We start from the raw sequence: 22,883 nt of genomic DNA on the forward strand, positions 1-22,883 counted from the left end.
TGTCCGACATCTTCGGCCCCTGTCCGGCCCCCTCCGCCGATCCCTCACGTCAGACCTGCTGCTATGGACGTTGGGAAAAGGGGCGGAGCCAGCGCCGGACAGAGAGCAGGGAAGTATGCAGCTTCCCTGCTCTGTCCGGCTTGTGGTAATAGATAACGCTATCCTCAGATGGCAAATCTGTACGGGAAGAGATATATCCCCTTCCGTAGATGTACGATGACGTCATCTGCCAGTGTCCAACGTCATTCCCTACCATCCAAGTGGGCATAGAAGGGGAATATTTTCTTGTGGCGAGCGAAGCGAGCCATCGTGCCCGCAAGGGGCCAACTTTCTTATTTTCGTGGAAAGTGTGGGTAGAAACGTCCACTTCCGCCCTCACTCACGTCACTTCCAGGTACGGCTAGTGAAGGGGATTTATACTCTTCCAAATCTGTACCGCAGGAGGGGACGGAAAGCTGAGCTTTCCGTTACTTCATGAATCGCACTAACCATACAGTAGTGATGCGATACAGGCATGGAGCCGGGGTGCCGCTGGAGAAGTAATACACTTTCCACGGTAAACTAGCTCCATGATTAGCACGAAGCAATGAAGAGCCTGCTTCATGAATAGACCCCTGTATGAGACAGACAGACAGACAGACAGACAGACAGACAGACAGACAGACAGACAGACAGACAGATAGATAGATAGATAGATAGATAGATAGATAGATAGACTAATTTAAAACATTTACAAGTGGTGTTTATAACAAACCCTAGCACAGACATGTTATGCTATAGTTAAATAACAGATGCAAATGAGGGACAAGTATAGTGTTGACAGACTGAAGATGTTTCCTCAGCTGTTTACAGAAAGTGAAGTGTGAATCTTGTTCTATAATTGGAATTACTATCAGCAGCCCCTAGCAACCAGTGTGCATGGTGCTGGCACTGTGCTGCTACCTGTACTGCTCAGGTGAGCAGATTCCCCAGGTGAGGGAGGAGTCAGGGGAAAGGGGGCGGGCCGTGGCTTCTCACTCACGCATGCATGCCCTAGCTTGCAGCAGCCTCAGTCAGTTGTTGATCAGCTTGATACAGAGCTGGGGGTTGGTTTGGTTGCAGCCTGGGAATGTGTTTCAGAGAATTCTTCAGTGAGTCACCTGGGTGCAGGCAGTGGATGGCACTTCTGGTGGCACCTGGCACTCGCTGGTAGTGTGGCATCGCAGGAAGGAGGGATATCCCATTCTGAATAACTTGCACTTTTGCAAATTACAGCCATACAGGAGTATAACTCAACCATACAGGAGTGTGACCATACTGGAGTGCAGCCATGAGCTCAGATGATTTTAGGAGGGTGGCTATCCGCAGGAAATCCAGCCCATGCCTGGCCAGTGGCACCTTGGCCCTCTCTGTGCACATAGAGAATGAGCAGCAGCAGCAGAGTGGTGAGTACAGCCAAGGACACAGGACAGACAAATGATATTACATGCAGCTGTGTGTATAGCATGTGTGTATATATGTGTGTATAGCATGTGTGTATAGCAGGCTGTCAGAACAGTCTTGTGTGTTATAAATAGTACATTGCACTCAGTGTATCTGACACTTCTGCCATGTACCTACAAATCTCACTGTTGTGCTGTGTTACCCCCAGCAACAATTACCCCTTTACTTTAGCACCCTGTGAATGCAGGTCTGAGTCACTGTGCAAATACAACACTAGTGTCATGGTCACAAGCTCACCCTAGAAACTGCCTGTGCATTTAACCTGTTACATATGTTTCACTATTACCACCCATCTGGGTAACATTCTGCTATCATTTATTTGTGTGAAATAACAGCAAATCATTCTGAGTTGTTGCATATTTGTTTATAGGAACATGATCACTGTAAACAGGACATGTGAATAATTTTCTGTGTAAAGCCTCGTACACACTGGACGATATTTGTGAACGATAACGACATCTTTGATCGATATATGGTTCATATCGTCCAGTGTGTATGCACTAAGGCCCTGATTCAGACCCACTCGCGAGCGGCTGTACGCGCGCAAGTGGGTCGATGGTCTGCACTGCGCATGCGCACGACGGAGGGAGCTCCGTCGTGCGCATGCGCGAGACGCGACGAGCGAAGGACTTTCCTTCGCTCGTAGTGTCTGATCAAAGGGGGCGTGCTGTCGATGTTGATTGACAGCACGCCCCCTTTGGTGGGCGTGCCGGGGGCGTGCCTGCCAGACGGAGGCGTTCCCAAGGGAACGCCTACCGTCAGAAGCCGGCCCCACTGACATCACTAGTGATGTCAGTGGGAGTGATTTTGGCTCTGATAGAGCCAAAATCACTCCTGGCCTTGCGGTTGAGAAACTCAACCGCAGGCTTCTGCTCGCAGTGGCGATGGTCAAGACCATCGCGACCATCATCCTGCACGCTCGTATATGCTGTGGGTGGTGACCCACAGCTATACGAGCGTCCAGGAGGACGCTCCATATTTATGGAGGTGGGCCCTGATTCAGAGCGATCGCTCTGGTCAGAGCTTCCGGCTCTGAATCAGGGCCTAAGACATGAACGATACCAGTTCCCGCGGGTCGTTAACGATATCCCCAGTCATCTTTACATGCAGCTCTATCTGGGGATATCGTTAACGATGCCATGCTGCCGAATGCCCCCAAGCCGTCCCTGCCCGCCATCGTTTGACGTTGCCGGCATTAGCAAGTGTGTATGCACTTACCGATGCCGGGCCCGCCGCTACCTATATCACTCATTACACACATTGGGCCTGATTCAGAGCCGCTCGTAAGCGGCTGCTCGTTCGCTCCGAGCGATGTTTGCCCAACTGCGCATGCATACAGATCGTTATACGCATGCGTGAACCAGTCAGTGCGGTCGAAATTCATGTGCTCGCAAAATAGCGAATGCCTGATAATTTGAGTGACAGAAAGAGGCGTATGTGGGTGGTAACAGGGGAAGGTGCTTGAAAACGGGGAGTGGAGATCCGATCGCAGGCGTGCTTAAAGGTCAAAACGGGCGTTTTATCGGTGTGCATAATTAAAACAGCAGCGTCATTGACCACGTCACTGGGTTATTTTATAGCCAGAACTGCTCGCAAAATTGTGGTAGCAAAAACCAACCACAAGAATAGCGAGCAGTTCATACGCTGGTCGATGTACTCGATTAATCTAATAAATAGCGGACATGACGTAGGATGCGAGCGGCCAGGGGGCGTAGTTTCCCAAAAAATGACCGCAAGTTTTGTTCGCTCGTTCAGACCTAGAGGCGTGAACAGACTGTAAACAGCGAACAGCTCATTTGAATAGCCACCCCTATTTTCGGGACGAGCGAGCGCTAATTGCGTCCGGCTCTGAATCAGGCCCATTGTCCATTGTGTACGGGACATTACACAGCGTGCAACATTTTGAAAATAATTTCCAGGGACACTGGCGCTGAGGGGGCGCGCAGTTGTGTAATTATTACATTGTTATTTATTTTGATTGTATTTTAATGTTAAAAAGACTGGAGACTACTGTGTAGTAATGATTAAATCACGTGGAAAATAAAGAATTAAATTGTACAGAAGGTCAGCAGGGAACCAACAGGTTTCGCAATTGATATAAAGGACTGTGGGGTCTATTTACTAAGCCTTGGAGAAAGAGAAACTGGACAGAGATAAAGTACCAAACAAGCCTGTAAAGTGACAGGAGCTGATTGGTTGGTACTTTATCTCTCTCCAAGGCTTAGTACATAGACCCCTGTACCTGGAACCTAGGGACAGTTAGCATTGATTGTGATAATGAAGTTAGAAAGTAAAGTCCGCCTGTCACCTACACACAGTAGGGGCAGCTACAGTGTACTGTAGGATGAGCCAATCTCCAGCCTATCAATTTACTTGGAACTAATGATATCATGGAACCATGGGGCACAAAGTACAGATTCACCCTCCTATGAATCTTGGCCTCGCCGGCCCACAAAATGGCTGCCTCAGCTGTGTGGAGATGACAGGTATATTTAAGTGCAAAAAACAAAATGGTTATAAGACTTCTATATTATACATGTTAAAGTGATAAATGGGTAACACATTCTAATTTATATCTATTATGCAATCACACGGATTGACTGGTGGTTGCCAGTTTCCTATGAAAATTCTGGCTTCTACTAACCAGTTAGCCACTGATGGTTGGTAATCGCATGTGCGCACACCTCCGTTATCGGACCTCCGTTGCTGACATGATGTTTCACACTCTCATCGATGTACTTAACACCGATGACCATCGGCTGCAAACCATCGATAGTGGCTTACTATTGGTAGTTGATGGTCATCCCTAGTTCACAATATACTAGATATGAGAAGGATATCTTCTATTCCTTTGTGTGCGCTCATTAAATGTATTACAGGTCAGTCAAACACACCCATATAAGCTATAACAACACTACATGCTGTTAGTAAATAACAGTTGTGGTACAGGATAATCACGGCTGCGCAGGTGTGTTTATTTAAACAAGCAAAAGTGGTTTTACTGTACGTGTAAACTCAATTAAAAGTATAATTGTTATTTATTAAAAAAACTTAGAAACTAGTATTATTGTTCCAGATTGGTATGTTTATAGAAGAATATGAATGAAGGTATAAAATGTAAATATGTCATTTGTGCTTAACTTGAGAGAATGTTTATACTATAGAAAGTTTGAAAGATGTAGACATATGGTGCATACGGGTTGCAATCGGAAAACCGACTGTCTTAATCCCGACAGCCGGCTTCCCGATTGCTTTATCCCAGCGTGGGATAAATGACCGGCGTCTATATCTAGACGGCTGTCATTTACCCGACGCCGGGAGACCGGCATCCCGATCGAAGGGATGCCGGGCGCCGCCAGCGGACAGCCGCGGGGGGGGGGGGAGGGTTAGGTTTAGGGCCCCTGGGGGGGATTTAGGATTAGGCAACCCCCGGGAGGGTCAGGGTTAGGCTAGGGGGAGGGAGACTTAGGGTTAGGCTCCCCCCCGGGGGACTTAGGTTTAGGCAGTGGGGAAGGGGGGGATTAGGGTTAGGCACTTGGGGGGGGGGTTAGGGTTAGGGGGTTAGGTTAGTTTAGTAGATACTTACTTTAGGGACGATCGGGATTTCCAGCGCTGTCGGCCTTCCGCTGCCGGGAACTCTGCTTTTGTCGGCCAGGCGCAGCCGGGATTCGAACTGTCGGCCACAGGGCCAGCGATGTTTCATACTGATTCCGGTGCATACACACGGTCAGATTTTCCTTCAGATCTGTACAATAACGATTTTAAAATTCGTTCAATCGTTGCTATCTGAATGAAAATATGACATATCTGACATGTTTGTAAGATGAGCGATGAACGATGCGCGTTCCCAGCTTGTCAGATAACGATATCTGACATCTGATGTGTTTGCAGTCCGATTTGGACGATTCCATTCATTTTAATTCAGTCTGAAATCATTCGTAGTGGTAAAATCGTTCAGTCGTTCATCTGACACATCTGACCTTGTGTATGCACCATAAGAGAAAAGCTGGGAACACACTACCCTATAATTGCCTCTGATCCAATAAACGCGCCGATCCGATGGAGCGATTACCGGATCAGTGCGCACTTGTACACACAGCAAATTCTTGCTCAGTGTGTACTGTAGTTTCTTTTGATCTCTACAACGGGATGGTAAGGTTGGGAACGATATCATCCTCGTTGCAGGAACGTTTGAAGTGGTTTAAAGGCTCCTAACGCTCCTGCATCATAGTTGCCTACCTTTTAAAATCTCTTACCGGGAGAAGCCCGGGTAAGAGAAGCAGGAGGATGTCAACGTGGGCGGGGCCTGACGAGTTGCGTCATTAAGCCCCGCCCCTCACTGTAAAATCTCCGCGATTGGCTGTAATTTGTATAGGGGGCGGGACCGAATGACGTGATTAATTTAGAATCACATCTTAAGCCCCGTCCCCTACACGGAGACCCGCGACCGCGGGAATTCTCCTCATTCTGCCCACTTCACTAATAAGTGGGCAGAATGCGGGAGAAATGCCTACCCTTCCGGGGGTGCGGGGGGTTGCCCGAAAAATCTGGAGCCTCCCGCGAAAACCGGGAGGGTAGGCATGTATGTCCTGCATACACGTTGGGCCTGGTTCCGAGATTTATGCTAATGTAATCGCAACTGCAAACTCTTATGGATCGCAGTTGCTAAAATATGCTAATGCCTTTAAAAGCATCGCTGAGAATAGGGACACCCACTGCTGCCGGAATCGGTACGCACAGATTCATAAATAGGCCCGTTAGTCACTTAAGGCTCATTTACACGTACGGAAAGAAATATACTTCTAGCTTATACTTGAGTTTTCTACATTACACCTTAAGCATGTTTGAATGGACACCGGAAAAATATAGGATATTTCAATTGAAACTTCGCATTTCTAAGTGACAGCTGCTAAGGGTGGGATGTAAGGGCAAAAATGCAGTCAAACTGCATTTTTCGGGGGTTTGAATGCATTTCTCATATGTACTAAGCTCTGGAATTCGATACATTCCAGAGCATTAACCCGGTGGGTAAGCCAATAGAAGCCCATGGGCTTCTTATCGGGTTTCTTCTTCCAATCGGATCCCTCCCAATGTGCCCCGCGGCTGCGTGCATGCTGTTCTGCGCACGCAAAGAGGGACTTCTGGGTAATAAACCCGGAAGTCGCTCTAGCATCTACCTATCGCAGAGGACAGCTGTTATCGGGAGAGCTGCCCTAGGTGATTTTAATCACATTTCTAATTAACGCCAGTATGTGCCCGATGAGTGGCGGGATGTACTGCATCGTGGATGCGATGCTTAGTACATCCAGCCCTAAATGTTTATTTATTTGCCAATGATTTAAAGATATCTATAACAAATAAAGGTCCCCATTGATCAATGATACATAACCCCTTTAGCAAGTGCTAAAGAGGTTATGTCATGCTGTCAATATTTAACAAATTGCAGTAACCTTACCGCTGTTTGTCATTGAATCACTCTCTCCATCTTTAAATCCCAATTGACAGGCAGAGGCATTTAAGGGGCAGTGTGGGGACCCCGGCGTTCCCAGGAAACGGGGGCGTGACTGCCCCTTTTTTGGAAGTGGCAAGGCCAGGGGCTGTGTCCATGGATGCAGTGTCCTGGCCTCGCAAGCTGACCAGCCTTAGTAAGCTGAGGCTTACTCAGCTGGCTGGTGCCGTCCACCATCGCAATGTTATCCCAGCCAGCGACCTAGGTCGCAGTGTTGGGATGGACAATGCAGAAGGGGGTGTCGAACACTTCCTGCTGTATTTGCATATTAGCAAGGACGGAATTGCAAAAAGCGGCTTGCTTTGCAATTCCATCCTCTACTGAATTATCCCCTATGTACATAATTCGTGCATCATTTGATTGTCATGTTCAGAACGATAAGATTTTGTTCTGCATATTATATTTGGCACCTGTCACGTTGCGTTGCCTGACATCTAATACAGTTTTCTCTGTGTGCGACACTGTCACTAGAGATCACATCATACAGTTTATAGTCCTATTTAATTCCCTCTGAGGCTACCGGTTTATTAAACATCGGTTTCTTGCATCTATATTTTGCAGTTGTCATTTTTTTATAGACACGAATGGCCACAATTGCCGGTTTCACCTGTCAGCGTGTTTGTCCTTACATGAACGCAAAACGTTCCGACATACATGTATTATCTCGCATAATACTCTTTTAATTGCTCTTTACTGACATTGCCAGCCATGGTGTGTCAGAAATAATTACATTTTTCCCGAAGCTTAATTAAGCGTTAAGCAGAAATGAGGCCACCAACAGCGAGATCAATTAATTTAGGTTTTATGGGCCCTATTCCAGTATTTGTACTGTGTCCCCTCTCATTTACAGTGTGACATCGGTATATGGTGGAACAAACGAGGGCAGCATATGGTATAGTGATGTATATAAGCATGCACATTGGGGGACTAAATACAATGAGTTTAGGTGCCCATACATCTGACCGGTATTTCTGCGATCCTGCGGCACGATCGGAAATGCCGATCTGCCGGGTGGAAACGCCGGCCGACCAACATTGATGTTCAGCGATCCGTCGCAGGATCGCTGAAATATTACATGTTAAATGTTCCCGATTAGACAATCGCGATCATTTTTTGATCGCGATCATCAAATCGGGAAAATCTAACATGTTGGATTTCTGCGATGCCGGGTTGTAGCATCGCGGTATCGCTGATGGATGGGCCTCATTACTTCTAAGGCCAAAAGGGGCATAGTGTTCATCCCCTCCACCACCACCATCACTGTATAATAGGCTTAGGTACCACAAGTCCCAGCAAGCCCTTTGGGATACTAGCCTCACCACCACACTGCAAGCTATATAACATGCGTAAGGTGTGCGTGTGTGTGTGTGTGTGTCGGGAGGCTCACGATTTTTCGGGCAATCCCCCGCACCCTCAGAAGGGTAGGCATTTCTCCCGCATTCTGCCCACTTCCTAGTGAAGTGGGCAGAATTAGGCGAATTTCCGCAGCGATTGCTAGTGTCCGTGCAGGGCTTAATGGCGTGATTCTCGTCATTTGGCTCCACCCCCTATTTAAATTTAGGCCAATCGTGGGCATTTTACCGTGAGGGGACAGGGCTTAATGACGCGAATTGTCAGGCCCCACCCCATCGCCACCCACCTGCCTCTCCTCCCAGGGCTTCTCCCGGGGAAGGGACAGCAAAGGTAGGCAACTATGCCATATGTATATTAGAAGAAAATACTGTGGCACTCCAAGCAGGGCCGTAACAAGGGTAGTGCGACCTGTGTCATGGCACAGGGCACCGCAGGGCAGTGGGCGCTGTTTATTATCATTCTCACTTGTAGCTTCTTTTATCCCCAGCATCTCCTGGCCTCCCCTATCTTTTCTCTGGCACTTCCCCATGAGGTCATGGCCCTTTTTCAGGTGCACTATCTCATGTCCCTATTTAAAAAATGGGGGGGGGGGTGCCAATGCTCTCTCTGGCACAGGGCACCAAAAAGTCTAGTTATGGTCCTGGTAGGAACCACAAATACAAGCATGTCCCGTGGGATACTGGCCCTGCTACCGCTACCACCACCACCACACTGGAAGCTGTATAACAGGCATAGGAACCAAAAGTTCCAGCATGCCCTGTGGGTTACGGGCTTCTCACCATTACCACCACCACCACCTCACTGGAAGCACACATCTTACTGTATAATAGGCTTAGGAAACCTGTGGATCTCCAGCTATTGTGGAACCACAAGTCCCAGCATACCCTGTGTGGTACCAGACCCCACCCCCTTTATCTCTTTTTAAATAATTATTATTATTATTTTTTTTAACATTCTTTTAGTTACTAATTTATGCTCCTTGTACTTCAAATAAGCTGTCGGTGCTCACTTGTGCCAGTTGGCAGGTTACCCTGGGAGCAGCCAGCAGCTTCGCAATGGAATTCCGGCCTGTAGCTCAAGAGGCTTGAAAAAAACCGGGAGCAACTTTCTAATAAACTTGTAGCACTTTTCCCTGTTGTGTAAATAAATGGTCTGTATGCATAAGACATAGCTCCCGGGCAGCAGTTCAGTAATTCTATAGCTGACTAGTACTTAAAAGATTGCTGGAGGCACAGGGTAAGCTTTTGGAGTGACTGATCAGAACTTCAAAAATATACTGGTAGTGTGTATGTGTATGAGCATGTGGTTGGGAATATAGATTGTAAGCGCCACTGGGGCAGGGACTGATGTGAATGGGCAGATATTCTCTGTAAAGTGCTGCGGAATATGTATGCGCTATATTAATAACTGTTACTAAATAATAAATAAATGATCGTGTGGTTATAAGGGACAGGAAATATCCAGTGAGTCCCTTTTCAGTTACCATAATATTAGCCTTTTCCTCCACCCTAAGTAATCCTTCCTTTTAATCCTGAAATTTTTTTTTTGTTTATGTGAATTTTAAGAAGAATTTTGCATAAACTGAAAGTTCAGTTCATCATATGATCTAGCTCTGCGGCACGGTGTAAATATAGATAGATTAGCAGAAAATAAATAAATATGACTGGTATGGTAAATGTAATAAGTAAACCTCAGGCATATAACTCTGTATATTTATTTGATTCAATGAGTCCAGGGAGTATATCTACTAAACTTCAGGTTTTTAGAAGTGGAGTTGTTGCCCATAACAACCATTCAGATTCTAGCTATTATCTTCTAGAATGTGCTAGATGAATAAGTAAAATCTGACTGGTTGCTATGGGCAATAGCTCCACTTCTAAAAACCCACACTGTAGTAAATATAACACCCACATAACTATAAACTAGGGAAGGGGGAAGGCTATCAGAGGCAAAGCCATGCCTCAAGATGGTGTGGCCACACCCCAGAGGAGCAGTATCTATAGAAGGGTCCAATATCCCCAATTGGGTGAACAGTGCAGGGCTGGCCCCTAGGTAATTAGTGTTCAGTATTATTGTATAACTTATTAACCTATGTTGTTTCCCATACTCTGTTATTACAATCCAGGTTTAATGGCTATCCAAGCTTGGGCATAGGTGACTTAATTAGTACCTCAGTCAATTTTATTTAACCATCTGGACTCAAGCATGGATAGCCTTAAAACCTGGACTGTAACGGCGGAGTTTGGGAAGCTCTGCTATATTTATAGCTTTGGGTGGAATTATCCTTTAATATTGTACTACATGATGATTGGCCTGATATCCAAATGACCAGGGGCGATAAACAGTTTGGCTAAGTTTTGATGACCTAGAACACAGGTTCTCAAACTCTGTCCTCAGGACCCCAAACAGTGCATGTTTTCAAGGTACCCTCACAGAATCACAAGTGAAATAATTAGTTCCTCCTGAGGATTTTTTTAAATGTGTCAGTGAGTAATGAGTACACCTGTGCAGCTGCCGGGTGACCTGGAAAATGTGAACTGTGTGGGGTCCTGAGGACCGATTTCGAGAACCACTGACCTGGAACATGCCAATGAAGGCTATTAGCCGAAAAAGGTTTTTCAGCTTGCCAGATCTAAAAATGTAGAATAACTTGGCTTCAAAATTCCTTCTCAGTCCTATTATCTCTAGGTAGACATCGTACTAGGCAGTATTGTAAATGGAGTCTTCAAATTACTTTATTGGCTTCCATGAGCCTTCTTGCCGCTTTATTAAGTGCATTGCTTATGCTTTCTAGCTTTCTGTGCTTTTCAGCCATGTCTTTATATTAACAGGCATGTTTCTGTTGTGTTGGGGTAAAGCACAAAGTTGCTGTCTGTATCCATTGAAAAGTTCAAAGAAAGTTTGTGTCCCGATGACTAGGTTAAACTATGTTGTATTATTGACCTTTATTTCTGCATAGCTCCAAACATTTACCCAGGTAAAATCAGAACAAAATAAACTCCACCCATGATCCATGTGAAACATGCCCGCATTTCATATAGAACACGCCCTAATCATCCAACCAAGCTCATTTTCCCACATAACCCCACCCACTGTGACAGAAGCCCCACCCATTCCCTGGTCTGTGAATCAGTGTCCCACAGCAATCGGAACAGGAGGTAGCACTTTGCAGATAGTTATTCACATCGGTCCCTGGCACTGTTGTAGTGAAGTCTTAGGGCCTGATTCAGAGCCGCTCGTAAGCGGCCGCTCGTTCGCTCCAAGCGATGTTTGCCCAACTGCGCATGCATACGGATCGTTATACGCATGCGCGAACCAGTCAGTGCGGTCGAAATTCATGTGCTCGCAAAATAGTGAATGCCTGATAATTTGAGTGACAGGAGTAGGCATATGTGGGTGGTAACAGGGGAAGGTGCTTGAAAACGGGGAGTGGTGATCCGAAAGCCGGCGTGCTTAAAGGTCAAAACGGGCGTTTTATGGGTGTGCATAATTAAAACGGCAGCGTCATTGACCACATCACTGGGTTATTTTATAGCCAGAACTGCTCGCAAAATTGTGGTAGCAAAAACCAACCCCAAGAATAGCGAGCAGTTCATACGCTGGTCGATGTACTCGATTAATCTAATAGCGGACATGACGTAGGATGCGAGCGGCCAGGGGGCGTATTTTTTAAAAAAACGACCGCAAGTTTTGTTCGCTCGTTAAAACCTAGAGGCGTGAACAAACCGCAAACAGCGAACGGTTGATTTGAATAGCCACCCCTATTTTCTGGACGAGCGAGCGCTAATTGCGTCCGGCTCTGAATCAGGCCCTTAATTCTCTATCCCACAAACCCGCACACTCTAATCTGGCAGTATTGCGGGAGGAAACTGACACTTGCAGTAAATCCATGCAGACATCGATGTGGAGAGAACATACAGACACCACACATATCATGCCCTGATCAGAATGTAAGCTATGACCATGCAGAGATTTGGAGCTCAGCAAACTGACACAAGTAGTTGCAAGCTGCATGAGAATGCTGGGATTTGTCGTCGCTGCTTTGCCTGTGACTGGAAATTTTCTCCATTAGCAGAGACAGGGAACTGATCTATATTCTCTAATTATAAATGAGCTGCCCAAGGACGTGCATTGTGAGCGCTGCTGTGTAACTGGTTCAGTGCTGCTTTTGCCCAAACGTCTGTTAATCATCATCTGCAAAGGCGAATGACACGATTATTTACCCAGAGGTCATGTTCCGGATTTGTTTATTTAGTATTTATTTATCCTTCATTCTTTATGAAGAATGTGACCTAGAGATCCCTACACTAATACCCCTTTTACACCAAAGTGCAGGGTCTGACCCGGGATTTGCAACTCTGTCCCAACCTGGATCAGACCCGGGACATGACCCCTTTCATACTGCGGGGCTGGTCTGGGTTATCCCCGGGTCGACACCGGACCCAGATCTGCTGTCAACCAGGTCTTCCGGCGTTGCAGTGGACGCTTGGAAATGATGTAATCTTCAAGCGCCACTGAAGCCGGCCAATCGGGTAGCATGTGGCGGGTCCCGGGTCACCGTGACCCAGGTCGCGCAGTTTACACTGCAGGGTGACACGGAAACGACCCCTGCCCAACCCTGCAAGTGCCCATGTTGGATCCCCGGATCACTGGACCCGGGTTGAGCCATTTCCACTGCCAAAAATCCTGGGTCGATGGGCGTTCACATGCAAAAGCCCAGGATTTTCATGTCCGTGTAAAAGGGGTATATTAATACGAAACATTTGCAGGATATCTGTTAATGGTTATAAAATGGTGATTGAATGTGACAAGAAATCGCAATACAATATTTTGGTTTCATGAGGGTCCTTCATCGAGCAAGCGGACAAATTATAACCATATAGGCTCTAAGGGGGAAGATGTTACTAAGCCGTGGAGAGAGGTAAAGTACCAACCAATCAGCTCCTAACTGTCATTTTCTTTAGACGCAGCCTTTAAAATGACAGGAGCTGATTGGTTGGTACTTTATCTCTCATCTTTACAAGGCTTAGTACATCTCCCCCTTAAGTCAGATGCAGCTGCATCTGTGTCCTGGTAAATTACCAGGCGCACGTCTGCAACTGTTTGCAAATGCTACTTCCCCGGTGTACATACATGCGTCCGAATGTGCGAGGACTGTGGCGCCCCCTGTCATCGTCCATAGAAATACCGATGGTAGATGCAGATGTTACATCTTATGTGAGCAGTTTAGTCTCTCTGTATGCAACCACTTTCAATGACACGCCCATAAGACGGACCATCTCCGTGCGTGCGCTAATTCACCGCCCAGGAACGCCCACTTTCTGAGACTTTGCATCTCCCATGGGCCACAGTCGCAACTCTGACTCACGCTGTCTAGGCGCAGTGCGACTTAGACGCTTGCACAGAAGAAAATAATATATCTTCACTGCGTCTGACATTGGAAGTGCATCAGAATCAGCCCATCATCTAATACTGAATACCGCTATAATGTTAATTCTAGCACCCTGCACCTGTCACAACCCGTGCTTCTAGCACACTCGACTGATGCAACAAACCGCTGAGATACAGACCAGAGTGTGCTAGAAGCACCAGAGCAGAGAGTGACACCCCAGGCAGGAAAGAGGAACTGCACGGGCTGTGACAGGTGCAGGGTGCTAGAATGAACTCTACCGCTATATCACTTAGGGGCCTATTCATGTAGACCATGAAGTGGTTCCTAAAAGATATTGCTATATATCGCCTCACATCGATGCGATATATAGTGAAGTTTAGTAGCCATTCATGTACACTTACCTGTCCGACGTCTTCGGGCTCTGTCCGGCCCCTCCGCGACCCCTGTAGCGCAGTGAGAAGACAGACCTGCTCATCACTACACATGCCCCGGCGTCTGAGAGCAGCAGGTCACGTCAGACCTGCTGCTATGGACGCTAGAAAATGGGGTGGAGCCAGCGCCAGGTGCCTGACAGAGAGCAGGGAAGTATGCAGCTTCCGGCTTGTGGTAACAGATAATGCTATCCTCACATGGCGAATCTGTACCGCAGGAGGGGACGGGAAGCTGAGCTTTCCGTTCCTTCATGAATCGCACTCAGCATAGCATAGTATGGGGATGTGATACCGGCATGGAGCGGGGGTACTGCTGGGGAAGTAATACACTTCTCCACAGTAAACTAGCTCCATGAATAGCACGAAGCAGAGAAGAGCCCTGATTTCAGCTAAACAGGGCTCTGCTTCATGAACAGACCCCTTTAGTAACCAGTAACATCATACCTGAGTCTGCACTTTGTGTCTGTCAGTGGAGGGAATCAGTATGATTTACCCAACAGTAATCCCGACAGCGGCAGTCCGACAGAGGAGCAAATCCGTTTGTCCTTAAGGTAAGTATAACTAACCTAATTCTACCCCCTAACCCTCCTTTAGGGGTGCCTAACCCTAAGTCTCCCAGGGGGTGCCTAACCTTAACCTCTCCCCGGGAGTGACTAACCTTAACCCCCCCCCTTCCCCTAGCCCAGGGGTGGGGAACCTTTTTTTCTGCCGAGGGACATTTTGATATATATATTATTATTTGTGGGCCTGGTGCAGGCCATGCCCCCTCCATGTGATGTCACACAGGGGTCGGGTCACAATCACCGGTGATTACAGCAATGCCAGGAGTATCCTGAGGATGCTCCGGGGAGCTGTAAGGGCAGCGGTGTGACCATCTGAAGTGTCCTAAGGACGCTCAAGGCGGCACTGCTGCATAGATTCTGGCAGATGAGGCTAGCAGAAAAAAGCTCAGAAGGCCAGACCAAATGATACCGGGGGCCTTACATGGCCCCCGGGCCTGAGGTTCCCCATCCCTGCCCTAGCCTAACCCTAAATCCCCTCCGGGAGCCCCTAACCTAACCCGCCACCCCAACACTGCGGCTGTCCGCGCCAGGCTTACCTTCGATCTGTAAGACGGGTGTCGGGCTCCTGGCGTAGGTCTAATGACAGGAGTCGAGATCTCAACGCCTGTCATTTGTACCTTGCTGGGATTAAGCGGTCGGCATTGGGACCGCCGGCTTCCCGACTGCTTCCCCAGTGGAGTCTGCCTCCGCTAATCTCAAAAGTGGAACAAAAGAACCAACAAAATGTGAACTGACATTTTTAGTTTTAATGTGCATGAAAACGTACCCATCTGTAATGAATGTAATTTGGAGTTTTGGAAAGGAAGTAGGCACGGCCGCAGCAAGTGAGGAGAAACTGCTTGTAGAATGTTACTGATGGCTTCTGCCGGTGTGTATACTCGACCGACCGACCGACCGACCCATATGCTGGCCGCTGGAAGCAGTTAAAATGACATAAACGCTGCTTCTTTTGGCCAGATATATCACTCAGCCGAGTGGTTAGTGTGTATGTGCGGCGTGGGCACACACTTGCCAAACCAGTCGGTCGGGTGGACAGCAGAGCTGTCGGCCAGGTGTGTACCAGCATCACATTACAAAACATTGCAGGACATGGGCAGGGTTTATTAACATTGCAGCAGCAGCAGTCATAATATAGAAATTAGCAGCAGGATGGCAGAACCTAAGGGTCAGGTGTTGCAGGCAGTAGGGAGGTGATGATGGTATAAGTGAGGGAAGGAAAAGCACATGAGGGTAGAGGGCCCTGCTCGTGAGAACTTAGTCTAAAGGATGAATTGTGTTGTTATAGGCCCGCACCCAGCTGCACAGTGCGACAAATGGCGGCATCGTACAAAGGACGGCGAGCACTGATGACGTGCGTAATCGCAGTTGCGATCGGTAGTGAATTAGGCCCCTAGTCAGGGGCGTTTCTAGAGAGTAGGGGGCCCGTGTGCAGTCTCCGATACAGGCCCCCTCCTCTCTGCCCAGCGGCCGGCAGCGCAATGAGCTGTGCGCGGCCAGCGCCGGAGTTATAGACTCTGGGCACTAGAGTGTGCCCAGAGTCTATAGTGTATGCACAGATCACCGGGAAAATGGCCGCGACGGCCATTTTCCCTGTACTGCGCATGCGCAAACGACGGAAAAATGCCAGCCGCGGCCATTTTCCAGGCGTTTTACAGCACCGGACGCCAGCGTCGACGTGGGACTCCAGAGAGGTAAGTAATATTATGGGTGCACCCTGCACCCATTATAGATACGCCCCTGCCCCTAGTTATAATAGGTTTGTATTTCTCTGTAGTCTTCATACTTATTCAGTTACTCTGGTTTTCTCGGTTTGTATCACAGCCATAATTTAGCAATGTATTTTCTAAAAAAAATAACACATGCAGGTGTGTCCCTCCTCCGCCAGCCTGAGGCAAAATGTCTGCTGCTTGTTTCTGTTGATGTTAACTGTAATGAATGGAGCAAATTCAGCTAAAAGGAGCCAGATTTTTACCCTGACAAACCATGTTGTGATGATGCACTTGTTTACACTTGTGTTACAGTTAGCATGGCGGTAATAAAATACTGGCTGTTCTAGCATGTAACACAAACACTATACAGCAGCTTTATGTATACAGAATCGCCCCTTCTGCCCGCAATGCCGCACCTTCGGACATTGCGCCTGTCTATGGCAGGTGCAGAATGTCCGTGTAACCATGGCCGCCTGTGTTAGTGAACTTACATCATTAGGCACTTCTGACTCGCCCTTTGTTTGTGCATTGGTCCCATTCTCTGGTGATTAGACTGATTTAATTTTTTTGTAATTGCTAGTATAATCTACTATAGCAATATATAGGCTTGTTGATGACCTGTTTCCCTTACTTCCCTAGTGTTTTCTTTTTTCCTTCCCCCTTTTTGACCCCTTGTTCTCTCTCTTTTCTGTACCCCTATCATTTTTGCATACTCAATAAAAATGTATTGATGGGAAAAAAAAAAATAAAAAAAAAATTTATACATAGTATAGCTGACAGATAATCAGCCGTCTGCCTGTTTGGGCCTGGAGTGGTAAAGGGTTTGCAAGTATTTGCAAACATGCAGACATTTATTTCTTTTTTTACAAAAAGTTATTTCAAGATATTTTTTATTCCACATAAAATGCTTTTACGAAAAATAAAACTTTTTTTTTTTTTTTTTTAAATGTAATCATTTTTATCTGTAATTACTATCCGGAGATGGTTATGACGAAAGCAGGTATTGAGGCGGTGCGAGTACCTCTTTCAATAGGCTTCTTTATGTAAAACATGGGTAATCTGGCAAAGCATAACATTAGTGGGGGTTATCGTCGGTGATAGTGGCAATCCTTTCCTAAATAGGTGGAAGTGAGAAACCTCCCTGTCTTTGGGGGCGATTCAATTCATCTGGATGCTGAAAAGCCCCCAGAGGGAGCACTCGGAGCTATTCAATTTGCAGCGCGGTCTGGTCCGACTAAAGGATTTCTTCCCCCACCCTCCTGAGGGTGTGAGGAAAAATCTGTCAAAAGTGCCGTCCGCGCGGCTGTTTTCCTGCAGCGCTAACAGCAGCGCGGCCGGCACTTTAGTCGGAGAATGTCGGTTCTCACCACTAAACATCTTTCCTGAACCTCTTCTTAAACTGACTGCTGTCACTGCTGTAATCCATACATGCCTACACTCCCGGTTTTCGCGGGAGGCTCCTGATTTTTCGGGTAACCCCCCGCACCCCCGGAAGGGTAGGCGTTTCTCCCGCATTCTGCCCACTTCCTAGTGAAGTGGGCAGAATGAGGAGAATACCCGCGGCGATCGCGGGTCTCCGTGAAGGGGGCGGGGCTTAAGATGTGATTCTGCATGAATCACAGCATTTGGCCCCACCCCCTATGTAAATTTTACCCAATGAGGGGGTGGGGCTTAATGACGCGGATCATTAGGCCCCGCCCCCATCGGCCCCCTGCTGCTTCTCTTACCCGGGCTTCTCCCGGGAAGAGATTATTAAAGGTAGGTAAGTATGCTGTAATCTATAGGGGTGGAAAGGGATGGAAAGAGCATGGGGGGGTGCCAATTTACCAAATTATTCTCCACAGTGGATAGATTTCTTTTGCGCATATGTGACCGCACTGGAAGCCCAAACTCCAGCCAGTTTAATACATAAACAAATCACATGTTTAAAATAAGAGTTTTAATTGATTTTTTATTTATTTGCCTCTCCTCACTGTTCTCATCCTAAAATGGCGTAGGTGATCAGAGGCCAATGGCGGTATTTGTACTGCTGCTGTCCTTGGTAAATTGCCACGTGAGGGCTGCTACCAGCGATACTCTGCCACAGCTCCTGATAAATAGCAAAAAAAAGACCTGATTCCGCCAAAAAAAAAAAACCCAGTGTAATAAGAAAAGTCAACAATTCTATCACCAGGGCAAGGAAGATAGCAGACAACTCTACATTGTCCCGTTTCTAATATAAACTGAGGGGTCTATGTACTAAGCCTTGGATGGCGATAAACTACCAGTCAATCAGCTCCTAATTGCCATGTCACAGGCTGTGTTTAAAAAAAATGACAGTTAGGAGCCGGTTGGTTGGTACTTTATCTCCGCCCACTTTATCTACATCCAAGGCTTAGTACATAGACCGCTGAATCAGAGGGTATCGGACTGGTAGCCTATAAAGGCAGAATACATGTAAGGAAATTCCTAGAATTACCCATTGCCTGGAGGGCGTGAGTCATAAACTCCCAGGAGATTATATCATATGGTTCTGAAGCATGAAGGGAAAGGATAATAGCTGAGGATCTCCTGGAATTTACTACCCGGATAAGATCTCTGTCTCGCCTTGTATTGTTCCTATAACTGTCCTTTTAATAAATAGGCCCCTTGAATTCCCTTCTGCTGTAGATGAGCCGGAACTAGTTTATTTCTGGTTACCAGAAAACTACTGCGTGGGAAAAGGTGCCGTAACCCATAGTGATCAGCAGCCATCATGTCTGTTATTTTCTAGGATGAACAAGCAAAGCAACAGCTACAATTTGGTTGTGCTGGGTTATACTGTAACAGGTTTTTCCTGTACACCAGCTTTCCATGAATTCCCATGCTGGGCTCAGGGACTAATCTAATAGCCAATCAGTCTAGGGTCACTATATTATCCATTTAATCTGGGACACGTATGAATTGCACAGGTTCTGTAGCTGGCTGACTTCAAGTCTGCATTTCACCTGGTTTTAATTGTTGGAAATGTGTGTGTACAGGTTGATGATGTGACAGAGTTATTCGTGCACACCAGCGGATGCCCCTAGGCAACGAACAACCCAGATTCTTAACCAGTGGAGTGGCTGATTGATGTTATATGAGGTACAGCCGTACTCATAGGCAAATGCAGGGGGGGTTTCCCTCTGCCTGGAAATGCCCCTCCCCAGCACACACCATGACCACAATAGAAATAGTAATATAATACAATGTTACTAGTGCTGCATGTTCTTCTCAGTATCACAAATTAAATGATTAGCACCAACTGTGGATCTTTTAAAATGTGTCAGCCAGTAATAAATATACCTGTGCACCAACTAGGAGATGTGGAAAACATGCACTGTTAGGGGTGCACAGCTATAGACCATCAATAGGGTTAATTATTAATACTGTATAATAATACACTATCCAGTACATAAGGAGACCAATATGTACATATATGTCCAGGGCAGTGCTAGGTTCTTCTGCTTCTACCCCAGACTCCCGGACTTGCTCCAATGCTCTGGAATGGTGCCCACATCTGAAGAAAAACATTCTGCTCAGACAGGATGGACCTACTGCCACATCTAATGGCTTACTGTGATCACTGGTCCTGTATATGCTGGAATTATGCAACACAATATACTTTGTATGATGCATATTAAAGCTGGATAAGTGCTAATTATGCCCTCTTCATGGACTGGCCACACTCGCTCTAAAATCAAGCATTTGGAAAAAACCCCCTCTAGAAATCCTGCGTTTGCCACTGGCCGTACTCCCTGTTATACACACTGGTTCTTATGGGGCAGAGCCGGGTGTCCCACAGCTCACTAGTCGGTGAGTATATGCAGATGCCAGGTAGCGGTGCTGGATCGCTGGAAATGCGTTGAAAGCCAGCTACTCGCAGGTCTCTCTGGAGCTAAGTGAAGGACTCATGTCTCCCACTTTGGCGCTCTAACACAGTGGACAAGATGGCGGCGTGCATGCACATTAGTAGTTTCGGCCATCTTAGTAAAGGGAGTGAAGCCTCCCTGGAGGAGCAACATGGAGTTTGCGCTGTAGCGCTTTCTATCTTCAACACGAATCAGCCACAGAACCTGTGTAATTAATTTGCGTCCCTGATTATAGAGCTATAGCTACCCTACATCAGGCCCTTATTGTTATTTCAAGTTATGTTTTGACTAAGCACATTTTTGTTTGTCTATGTGTACCCTATTTTTAAAAAGGGGACATGCATAGAGAATCCTGTAGTTAATTGCTTACAGATGTGTCCACATACATCTATCCTCCGTGCGCTACAAGTCGTGCAACACATAACCTGTGAGTGCAGTGTGACTCGGTAGCACCAAGCGTCTTTACATGCAACTTTTTACCTTCAAATGCGCATAATTTGCACAGTGGTGCACATAGAACGCACAAGCAGCTTCTGCTGGTTAAAATGATATGCGGCATGCCTAGGTTCTGTGTGCAACTGCGGGTGTATCTGCATGTGAAATGCTACGTTACAGTGCCAGCAGCTGTATCACTGCAGCGTAGCATATCATATGCAGATACACCCGCAGTTACATACAGAATAAAGGCATGCAGCATATCATTTTAATCAGCAGAAACTCCTCGTGCGTTCTATTCGCACCGCGACTAGAAGGGATGTTTAACACGCAAAGAGGCTAGATGTATGTGGACACATCTGTACCTGCCACCATTGTATGTGGCAGGATGGATCCCTTGCAATCTAACTTTACTGCAGGTGCATGCGGAACCTGTTCACTGCTGCTCTGCATGGTACTTACCTCCCAATGCCATGCAGAGCAGGACAGTGCAGTCCCCAATGGTGACACTGGTGCAGAACCTTCAAATCAGATTTTTCAGAATTTCTCCCAACAGCACATAGTATTACAGAGAAGGGATGAACTGAGCCTGTGGGATAACAATTATGGAAAGATGCAATCCCAGGGGCTAACTTGAGGTATGTAAAATGCAAACATTAAAGGCTAGATTAAGTTCAACGCGTTTCGCATTTATTTGCCAGTTACTGTAGGCGGATCGTGTTCGCAGCTCTATAAGCTGCGAACTGAATCGGTATTCCGTAGTTAATATGCAGGAAGCCACTGGGACCCGTGCCTAATTGAATCTGTAAGGTAAAGTAAGTCCATAAAATATATAATATAAAATTAACAAAAAAATAAATTGGAAAATATGCTTACCTTACAGTATGTAGCTCTCACGTAGTAGCAGAGAGATGAGATTTCATTCAGAAGGTACAAACAAAGAAGGCAGAAACTCACAATAGCGAAGTAAAATAAGACAAAATGGATAATCTAGAGAATCTCGCAAACAAAATGAAATAAGAATATTCCATCCAATAAACCAGCACAATAGATTTCCACTTCCTCATACGGAGAGGTCTATTGTAATTAGATATTTTGATGCACCCCTTAGGTATTAGACTTATTTCAAGCTAGTTTGTTGTGATGACTTTGGGGATGTCTTCAACTATTCAGGTTAAAAGGTCTGATCTGAACAGGATGATTTCGTATGAAAATGTTGTTTTATTGTGTGTTACCCTTTTATATGAGTATTTATTACAACATAAACGTAAAATCTTCTATACAGCAATAACATTTGTTGAGTTGAGTGTTGGAAATGTATATGTTGGGAGGCTCCGGATCCTACTTCCCCAAGATCCAGGCTGCTTCCTGCTGGGAAGGAAGAAGGAAATCCATATGGAGAGCTATTCTCATAGAGGAATAGTCCACAATCTTCTGAACACTTTCGTGTTCCAAAGCTCTTTCTCAAGGCAGTGGCTTGCCCACTCTCTGGGATTATGTTAATGAGTGTAGGGCATACCATTATGTGCAGAGGGGAGTAGAAGCAAGTGAGATAGCTGAAGGTACAGGGTGGCCCTGACCAGAACAGTGAGGTGAGGCTCTTTTCGAATTACTGTGGAATCTCTATGAAATTACGATTGTACATTCACCTTATTCTAGTAATGTCTAGAATGAAAGCAAAGACCTGGGCTTAGCATGTTTCTGTACAAAGCACATGGCATTAAATAAGCCCAATTAAATAGCAACCATTCAACTAACCCAGCGTTCTCCACCTATATTGTCATGGTGACTCCCAGTTTACCAGTGATAATCTCATTGCAAAAATACATTCTGTAGGTAATACAGAGACATACAAACATATTTGGCAGTTTCCTGCCGTGTGTTATATAACACTTCTATTAGGTTGGGTACATGCCCAGAGTTACATGTCCGTGACGTCCTTAATTAAAAACCCATTGTCCAAAACCGGTTAGTCAGGAACGGCGAGCCACGCAGAAATTTTAATGGGGTGATCTGTAATTTTATATGTATGATAATTTGAGTAGCGACTTTCTGGTAGGCGACACTTTCCAGGTGATCGTATAACAGCAAATCGCATATCTCTCATTTTCAATGATAACTACTGGGAAAATTGGTCTCC

At 46.3% G+C, this 22,883-nt stretch overlaps 1 protein-coding gene across 1 annotated transcript in view; it reads left to right on the forward strand.

Annotated features, from left to right (window-relative positions):
* The first annotated feature begins 923 nt into the window (after nucleotides 1-923).
* The window catches only part of FGD4 (FYVE, RhoGEF and PH domain containing 4), a 172,741-nt gene continuing 150,781 nt past the window's right edge, over nucleotides 924-22,883 (forward strand). Inside the window, exons 1-2 of the mRNA XM_088478280.1 lie at nucleotides 924-972; nucleotides 1,255-1,424. Coding sequence (XP_088334406.1) covers nucleotides 1,310-1,424 — 115 coding nt within the window. The 5' untranslated portion in view covers nucleotides 924-972; nucleotides 1,255-1,309. The remainder of the gene's footprint in view (nucleotides 973-1,254; nucleotides 1,425-22,883) is intronic.

This window comes from Taudactylus pleione, unplaced genomic scaffold (assembly GCF_031769625.1).
Source record: "Taudactylus pleione unplaced genomic scaffold, aTauple2 ptg000212l, whole genome shotgun sequence".
Classification (NCBI taxonomy): domain Eukaryota; kingdom Metazoa; phylum Chordata; class Amphibia; order Anura; family Myobatrachidae; genus Taudactylus; species Taudactylus pleione.